The sequence below is a fragment of the Castor canadensis genome, chromosome 14 (assembly GCF_047511655.1).
Source record: "Castor canadensis chromosome 14, mCasCan1.hap1v2, whole genome shotgun sequence".
Taxonomy (NCBI): Eukaryota; Metazoa; Chordata; class Mammalia; order Rodentia; family Castoridae; genus Castor; species Castor canadensis.
The window spans coordinates 27,244,344-27,254,220 of NC_133399.1; the positions used below are offsets into that span (position 1 = coordinate 27,244,344).

A 9,877-nucleotide genomic window follows, 5' to 3' on the forward strand; every position below is an offset into this window, starting at 1 on the left:
GTTTTAAGGAAACAGACTGTATTAGCTTCTTAAGGCCTTCTGTAACAATACTGAGGACTAAAAATGACAAAAATTTATTCCTTAACATTTCTGGAGGCTGGGAGTCTAAAATCAAGGTGTCATCTAGGCTTTGTTTTTTCCTGAAAGCTATAGGAAAAAAAAAGAAAACCAAAACAAAACCAAATGCTTCTTGTTTCTTCCTAGCTTCTGATAGTTGCTGGCAGTCCTTGGTGTTTCTGGGTTGACAGAAGGATCACTCTAGTCTCTGCCTCCCCCATCTTCCCATGTACCTGTTTCTGATCTCTCTTCCTATCTAGACAATAGTCATTTGCATTTGTGGTCTAACCTAATCCAGAACAGCTTCATTTTAACTTGATTATATAGCTATATGTTTTAAATAGGCTTTATTTTTAAAATTTTATTTATTTTAATTATTTAAATTATTTTTATTTGTTTATTTATTTATTGATGGTACTAGGATTTGAACTCAGGGCCTCACACTTACTAGGCAGGAGGCCTACCACATGAGCCACTCCACAACTATTTGCTTGGGCTGGCTTCAAATAGAGATCCTCCTGATCTGCCTTCTGAGTACCTAGGATTATAGGTTTGAGTCAATGGTGCCCGGCTACTTTTATTTTTGGCTATACTGGGGTTTGAAATCAGTGCCTCTTGCTTGTTAGGCAAGTGCTCTACCACCTGAGCCATGCTTCTCTTTGCTTTAGTTTTTTTTTTCAGCTAGGGTCTCGCATTTTTGCCTGGACTGGCCTCAGATAGAGATCTTCCTACCCATGTCTCACATGTAGCTGAAATTACAGTTGTGCACCACTACATCGAACTTGTATATTGAGATGGGATTCTTGCTAACTATTTGTCCAGGTTGGCCTTGAACTAAGTCTTTCTGACTCTGCCTCCTGAGAAGCTGGGATTGCAGATGTGAGCCACTACTCCTAGCTCATTTGTCAATTCTTGTTCTTATTTCCTGAATTCTTGGAATCCTATCAGGAAACCATTGCCCGTGCCAGAATCTTAAAGTGTTTCCTTTGATAGTTTCAGTTTTAGGTCTTACATGAAGATTTTTGGTTCAGGGTGAGAGATCGTGGTCAATTTTCAGTCTTCTAATGTAGATGTCCAGTTTCCCAGTACCATTTGTCAAAAAAAGCCTTTCCTTTCTCTAGTATATGTTTTTGTCAGCTTTGTCTAGAATCAGTTGACTGACGATGGCATGAATTCATTTTTGGGTCCTCTGTTCTGTTCCATTGGTGTACAGGTTCTTATACCAATGCTGTATTTGGTACTATGACTCTGAGGTATGTTTTGAAATCAGTTATTGTTATGCCTCTAACATTGCTTTTTTTATTGTTTTATTATTCATATGTGCATACAAGGCTTGGGTCATTTCTCTCCCCTGCCCCCACCCCCTCCCTTACCACCCACTCCACCCCCTCCCTCTCCCCTCCACCCCCTCAATACCCAGCAGAAACTATTTTGCCCTTATCTCTAATTTTGTTGAAGAGAGAGTATAGGCAATAACAGGAAGGAACAAGTGTTCCTGATTGAGATAAGGATAGCTATACAGGGAGTTGACTCACATTAATTTCCTGTACGTGTGTGTTGCCTTCTAGGTTAATTCTTTTTGATCTAACCTTTTCTCTAGTCCCTGGTCCCCTTTTCCTGTTGGCCTCAGTTGCTTTTAAGGTATCTGCTTTAGTCTAGCATTGCTTTTTATTTGTAATTTCTTTGGCTATTCAGGGTCTTTTGTGTTTTCATAGGAATTTTGGGTTTTTTTTCTCTATTTCTGTGACATTGGAATTTTGATAGGGATTGCATTGGATCTGTAGGTCCCTTTGGGTAGTATGGCCCTTTTCAGAATATTAATTCTGCTGATAAATGAACATGGGAGCTCTTCCACCCTCTAGTGTCTTTCTCAGTTTTATAATTTTATACTTTTCAATGGAGAGATTTTTTACTTACTTGGTTAAGTTTATTTCTAGGAATCTTATTTTTACTGTGGGTATTATGAGTGGAATTAGCTTCCTGATTTTTTTTCTCATCCAGTTAATCATTGGAGTATAGAAAAGCTGATGATTTTTATATGTTGATTTTGTATCCTGCTACTTTGCTGAAAATGTTTACCAGATCTAAAAGTTTTTGGTGGAGTCTTTATGTTTTTCTATTTATAGAATCATATTCCCTGTAAACAGGAATAATTTGGCTTCTTCCTTTGCTACTTGTATGCTTTTTATTTCTTTCTTTTGCCTGATTGCTTGGGCTAGAATTTCTAGTGTTGTATTGAATAAAGAATGCTGAGAGTAGACATCCTGGCCTTGTTCCTGATCTCAGAGGAAATGCTTCCAGTTTTTCCCCATTCACCATGATTTTGGCTATGGGTTTGTCATAGATAGTGTTTATTATACTGAGGTATGATCCTTCTGATTTATTGAGGACTTATATTATGAAGGAATGTCAAATTTTATCAAGGACTTTTTTGTATCTACTATGATAATCATGTGAACTTTATCCTTGACTCTGTTCTGTAGTATATTTATTGATTTGTGTGTATTGAGCCATCCTTGTATCCCTGGAATAAAACCAACTTGATCATTGTGTATGATTTTTCAAATATGCTGTTCCTAATACTTTGAAACATTTTAAAATGATTTATAATACTTAACACATTGTAAATGCTGTGTAAATATTACACTGTATTGATTAGGGAATAATGACAAGAAAAAGAGAAGTGTGTACTTGTTTAGTTCAGATGGAAGTTTTCTCCATATTTTTTTCTATTCATGACTTGTTGAATTTGTGTATAAAGAAACTTGAATGTATTTATGAGGATTGGTTTTAGGATTTCTTTTCTGTTCCATTGATCTATTTGAATTTTGGGTGCTCACAATTCAACCTTTTTAGATTGGATGCTGACAGGAAGCAGAGAAAATTGTAGCATTGACCAGGCTGTATCAGAACAGCTGATGTCCTGGCTGTGTCAGACCAGCTTGAATAATACTGAGGTTTAGTTCCTTCCCTCCCTCCCTCCCATCTTTAGAAATTCAGAAGACCAGTGTTTTAATCTTGTCTTCTGGAAACATTTGTGGTTTTCCTTCATGATATACATTTCTGTCTCTGCAGGGTACCTACTACAGACTCCCCATCTGATCACCCAGTGGGATCAAGGAGAGGACCTACAGTCAGTGAAGAGAGGACTTGTCCAGGACACCTGTACTGTGGAGCATCAGGAAGGTGAGAATTCTGACTGAGGGTGGGTAAAAAAAATCAAATAGAAACAAAAAACTTTGCTTTGTCTGAGGAGGCTGATGTTCCACAGACACTTAGGATTATTATTTTGACTTTTTTAAGTTAGTTTTTTCATACTTTCTTTGTTCTTTGCAAAGACCTCCATCACTTTTTATTTTTTATTTTTTTGTGGTACTGGGCTTGAACTCAGGGCCTTCACCTTGAGCCACTCCACCAGCCCTATTTTTGTGAAGGGTTTTTTTCGAGATAGGGTCTCAGGGAACTGTTTGCCTGGGCTGGCTTTGCACTGTGATCCTCCTGATGTCTGCCTCCTGAGTAAGGAGGATTAAGGCGTGAGCCACTGGTGCCTGGCTTTCCATCTTGTTCTTTTAAAGTTAGTATTTGGAATGTGCATTTTATTCAGTTCCTTTCTGTTTTACTCTCCTAATGGTATTCTGATTATATTAATACTCGTGTCAGTTCTCATAGAACTACTGCTTAGTGAATGGTTTAACATTTTGCCTATGAATGCCAAAGTCCTGCAACAACCATACTGATGAAAGTGCTTTGCTTACTGATGACTCCATTTTTTTTCTTCCAGGTTTCAAGACTCAACTTAATACTAATGAATTAGTTGTTCATGATATTGTTGGACAAAAAATATCCAATGAACAGAAAATAGTAGGCTTGAAAAGAAATGGTTCCTGTTCCTCTATTATTTTACATGATAACAGGGAATCCCATGATACTGATCATGACAGCAAAAGTCATGATGGACATTTGAGGTTAGTACCCATCATATAAAAGAAGGTAGTGCCTTAGGAGAGAATCTTAAAATGTCTCGAAATTTAGAAATACTTGCATATAAGCCTAGGTCAAAAAGTTGAGTTCAGAAAGAATTTTGTCTTGATACTTTTTTCTACAAATGAGACTGTTATTGTATGTTTGACATGTACTTTAGTTGTAAGCAGTTATTAAGAAAATACCATGCTGTGTGCCAGTGGCTCATGCCTGTAATCCTAGCTACCTGGGAGGCAGAGATCAGGAGGATTGCAATTCAAAGCCAGCTCAAGCAAATAGTTTGTGAGACCCTATCTTGAAAATACCCAACACAAAAAAGAGCTGGAGATGTGGCTCAAGTCATAGAGCATTTGTCTAGTAAGCATGAGGCCTGGAGTTCAAACTCCAGTACTCCAAAAAAAAAAAAAAAAAAAAAGAAAATACCATAAGACAAAAACTTGGTGACAGTATTGGCTCTGGTAGAGCTCTCTGTAAGCTTTTAAGTCAATAGGGCAGAAAACATACACATTCACTGAAAATGGTAAAAAAATATATTGCTAATAATCTGTCTTTTATTTTTAGAAGTCACACGTTGGAGGACATATATGAATGTAATGAAGAAAATCAATGCACACAAATTACAAATATTAATATGCTCAACAGAGCTACTGAAGGAAAATCCTATGAATGCCATGAGTGTGGAAAGGCCTTCATGTTCCATTCATCCCTCAAGAATCACATTCGATCTCATACTGGAAACAAGCCCTATCAGTGTAAGGAATGTGGGAAAGCCTTCCATTTTCTCGCTTGTTTTAAGAAGCATATGAAGACTCCTACTGAGGAGAAGCCCTACGAATGTAAAGAATGTACCAAAGCCTTCAGTTGTTCCTCATTCTTTAGGGCACACATGAAGATTCATAGTGGAAAGGGAAGCTATGAATGTAAGGAATGTGGGAAAGCATTCAGTAGTTCTTCATACCTCACAGAGCATAAAAGAATCCACAGTGGAGATAAACCCTATGAGTGTAAGGAATGTGGGAAGGCCTTCAGTTGTTCCTCGTCACTCTCTAAACACAAAAGAATCCATAGTGGAGACAAGCCATATGAATGTAAGGAATGCGGGAAGGCCTTTAGTTCTTCCTCTCACCTCATAATACACATAAGAATCCACACTGGAGAGAAGCCTTACGAATGTAAAGAGTGTGGGAAGGCCTTCAGTGAATCCTCAAAACTCACTGTACATGTGAGAACACATACTGGAGAGAAACCCTATAAGTGTAAAGAATGTGGGAAAGCCTACAATTGCCCCTCCTCCTTAAGTATCCATATGAGAAAACACACTGGAGAGAAACCCTATGAGTGTCTCGAATGTGGAAAAGCCTTCTATCTTCCTACTTCCCTGAATACACATGTGAAAAATCAGAGTAGAGAGAAACCCTATGAGTGTAAGGAATGTGGGAAGGCCTTCAGTTGCCCTTCATCCTATAAAGTACACATGAGAGAACATGCTGGGAAGGTACAATACGAATGTAAGGAGTGTGGGAAGGCCTTTAGTCGTTCCTCTTCCCTCACTGAACACTTGAGAACTCACAGCGGAGAGAAGCCGTATCAGTGTAAGGAATGTGGGAAATCCTTCATTAGTTCCTCCCATCTCACAGTACATAGAAGAACTCACACCGGAGAGAAACCTTATGAATGTAAGAAATGTGGGAAGGCATTTATTTACTTCTCGGCCCTTAGCATCCACATGAGAACGCACACTGGGGAAAAGCCGTATGAGTGCAAGGAATGTGGGAAAGCATTTCGGCACTCTTCGTATCTTACTGTACATGCAAGAATGCACACTGGAGAAAAACCCTTTGAGTGTCTAGAATGTGGAAAAGCCTTCAGTTGTCCCTCATCCTATCGACGACACGTGAGAAGCCACACGGGAGAGAAGCCATATGAGTGTAGGGAATGTGGGAAAGCCTTTATTTGCCCAGCCTACTTTCGAAGACATGTGAAAATTCACACTAGAGAAAACACATAAATGTAAAGAATATGGGGTGCGTGGAAGGCTTTTCTAATCAGGCAGTTTACACAGTCTCATACTGTAACAACACCTTATGAATGTGACACAAGTAGAAGATTGTCCCTCATCCCTTTGAAGACTTGAGGACACCTGAGAAGTCCTGTGTGTGTAAACCATGTGGTAAAGCATTCCTGAGTGTTGCTTCACTTGTGTACAAAAATGTTCATACTAGAAATAAGATAAGTTCCTCACTATTAAAAAGAGACTGCTGGCTCACTGATTTCCAGTGTTTTCTAATGAGAAGATTTAAGGTGATAATCTTAACCTTTCAGCTCCAGGCACATGCTCTTTAGTAGGAGGTGCATTTATTTTAGCTCATATGTAAATGTTATTTCCATTATAAAATCTTTTGGACACATGAGTAAATTTTTAATTTTGGGATAAGGTCTTTCTATGTTGCCCAGGCTGGCCTTCAACTCTGGAATTAACTGAGCTGCTTACCTGAGGCTCCCAAGTACATAGGAGCACAAGCATGGCTACCATGACTGGCTGAAGTTTGTTTTCATATGTAGGCCAGAAAGCAGAAAGTTTTTTTTTTAAGTTGGTTTCTAGGGATGGGGATGTAGCTCAGTGGTAGAGTGCTTGCCTGGCATGCATAAGGCCCTGGGTTTGATCCCTAGCACCACAAGTAAATTGGTTTCTAATTCCAGTGTTTCTCTAAGTGTGTGGTCATTATGGTATGAACAGTGTTTCTTATCATTGTTTTTCATCTTTGGGGAAAGATATGGGAAGTTGCCTATCCAATATTTTTCTTTCCTTCCCTTTCTTTTTTACTAAGATAATCTGTTTGAGAATCTCAGTTTTTTATTCTTTTTTACTAAGATAATCTGTTTGAGAATCTCAGTTTTTTATTGTCAAAAGCTTGACATGTGTAATAAGTAATTTTAGCAGAAATTAATAAGTACTGTAAAGATCCTGGAGCAGACTGTGTCTGATATGCTCTTTTCATGTTTCAATCATTGTCCTTGCTCATGGCTGGGATTTAGATCAATATTTTGAGTTAAAAATTGTGTCAACAATGTATGGCTAGGGACTCCATTTCTCAGAGTCATTTCTTTTTCTAGTTGTCAGAGTTGTGTAGGTCTTTTTTTCTTGGTAGGACTGGGGTTTGAATTCAGGGCTTTGTGCTTGCAAATCAGGCACTCTACCACATGAACCACACCTCCGGTCCATTTTGCTCTGGTTATTTTGGAATTGGGGTCTCATGAAATGTTTGCCTGGGCTGGCTTGTAACCACAATCCTCCTGATGTCAGCTTCTAAAGTAGCTAGGATTATGGGCATGAGCCACTGGTGTCCAGCAGAATTGTCTAGGTTTGCATGAGGCTTGAAAGACTTAAGAGGAGAACCTCCAGTCCTCTGTGTGTAGGACCATGAGACAGGCAGAAAGTTGCAAGGGACCTGGTGGACTCCAGTGTTAGCTCATTTTTCTTTGAGCCCACTGATCCATTCTTGGTGGAACTGAACATTAATTGCATGGCTTCAGTTTCTGCTGAGGCTGTAGTTTCGGACATCTGCATAAGCTTCTCATGGCTGCACACAGCTTCTTGGATTTTGAGCCAAGCGCTGGTATTGTTATTTTGCTGATACTGAAGTCCCTCTGCACATTAACCGCCTTACTAGGTTCCATTTGGGGCATGGTCCCATCCCACAATGTCACTCTGCTCAAGAGGAAAGACATCTATTCAAATCTACTGTGGTCTCTAACGCAAGAAAAGTTGTGGATAGTAAAGGAAATTATGCTGGGTATAATTGGGGAATGTATTAGACAGAACTCATCAGTTTTAGTGGAGGAAGATTTATGTGATACCTTCAGAAGGAAGATTTTACTGTTTTTTTTTTTTTAATCAGAAAGGATGAACATTGTTTTAGGCACATTTAACTACCACCTTTTTATTTCTATTTTACTTTATTTCTAAAAAGTACAACTGTACCATTTTCCCTTTACCACTTTTTACTCTTTTATTTAAGATATACATTCACTAATCTGCATGAAGGGTAAATCTGCACAGCTTGATGAAATTTCACAGATGTCAACACCCTAGAAAACATATTTCAAGACTCCAGGAAGTTCATTCATTCCCTTTCTCAATAATGAACCCACAAGACAACCTGGTTTTGATTCTTGCTATAATTATTAGGTTTACTTTTCTCTTGATTTTAAAATAAATATTAATCTATAATATGTACAGTTACATGTTAGGCTTCTTTTGATGAATATAATGTGTAGTTTTCCTTTTAATTGCTCTTTTGGTAGACTTCTGCACTTACTTTTCTGGGTATGTGGAGGAATAAAATTACTGAGTCATCTGGATTCTATGTTTAGTTTTGATAGGTATTCCTCTTTTTCAAAATTTTGATTCCACCACTAAAGAAAAAAAAGAAAAAAAAAAACCAGTGTGTGAAAGTTTTAGTTTTTCAACTGGGACATTTTGTTTTTTGGAGACAGGGTCTCCAGGATTCAAGGCCTACATTAGCCTTGAACACATGATCTTCCTGTCTCAACCTCCCCAGTGCTGACATAATAGGCCTGAACCACCACACCTGACTTGTTTTGTCTTGCATCTACTGCTACTACTACTATTACTAAACTTCTTTTTCTTTTTCAAGTAATTTTTTGTGTACTTGTTGAAGCATTTATTCAATTTTTGCTTTTTTCCCCTTGTCTTTCATTTGGAGGGCTTCCTTGTGGTTATTTGTCCTTTATTGTCCATGTATGTGTCTAAACACAAACACTATGTATTATATATTACACATAAAATAATTCATATACTTGCACATATTACAAGTAACTATTTTCAGTCTGTCTTGTCTTTTCATTTGTTTTAGGGGTTTTTTTTGTACTGAGGTTTGAACTCAGGGCCTACATGGTGAGCCACTTCACCAGTTGCCCCCCCCCCCCTTTTTGAGATAGGGTCTCATGAACTTGTGATTTCTCTTATAATATATATGTATTATTTTTAAAAAAATCATACAAGGAGTTAGAAACTTCTGAAAGGCTTTATAGAAAAATTGGGAGAGGAGGTGGCCAAGGTCATGGGTTAGAGCCGCTTGTGTTTGACTCCATGAATGAAAAGAATCAGGGCAGCAAAGAAGAGACAATATCCTGAGGGGAGTGAGCAAGAGCACGGGAGCCACGAAAGAGGTGACAAAATGGCTGAAAAGCATGGGGAAACAGGTGACAGAAAAAAGTAGAGAACAGCTCATAGTTCTGGCCTCAGCTCTCTGGGGGAAGCCATAACTGCAAGGCAAACCAGATGGGCCTGGTGACAGCCTGGCAATTCTAGCTCCAAGGAAAACCCACACTTCCTACACGCTTTTTAAAAATTGTTTTATTATTCATATGTGCATACAATGCTTGGGTCATTTTCCCCCCCTTCCCCCACCCCCTCCCTTACCCCCCACTCCACCCGTTCCCTCTCCCCCCAACCCCCTCAATACCCGGCAGAAACTATTTTGCCCTTATCTCTAATTTTGTTGAAGAGAGAATATAAGCAACAACAGGAAGGAACAAGGGTTTTTGCTAGTTGAGATAGGGATAGCTATACAGGGAGTTGACTCACATTGATTTCCAGTGCGTGTGTGTTACCTTCTAGGTTAATTCTTTTTGATCTAACCTTTTCTCTAGTTCCTGGTCCCCTTCTCCTATTGGCCTCAGTTGCTTTTAAGGTATCTGCTATAGTTTCTCTGTGTTAAGGGCAACAAATGTTAGCTAATTTTTTAGGTGTCTTACCTATCCTCACCCCTCCCTTGTGTGCTCTTGCTTTTATCATGTGCTCAAAGTCCAATCC

The 9,877-nt window shown here is 38.7% G+C and overlaps 1 protein-coding gene across 16 annotated transcripts in view; it reads left to right on the top strand.

The window, feature by feature from the left end:
- LOC109687759 (uncharacterized) overlaps positions 1-6,304 on the top strand; it is a 54,902-nt gene extending 48,598 nt beyond the window's left edge. For all 16 annotated transcript variants that reach the window (XM_074054149.1, XM_074054153.1, XM_074054150.1 and 13 more), the window contains 3 exons: positions 3,133-3,243; positions 3,839-4,022; positions 4,600-6,304. In XM_074054149.1, the coding sequence (XP_073910250.1) occupies positions 3,133-3,243; positions 3,839-4,022; positions 4,600-6,046 (1,742 nt within the window). In that variant the 3' untranslated portion in view covers positions 6,047-6,304. The remainder of the gene's footprint in view (positions 1-3,132; positions 3,244-3,838; positions 4,023-4,599) is intronic.
- The last annotated feature ends 3,573 nt before the right edge of the window (positions 6,305-9,877 follow it).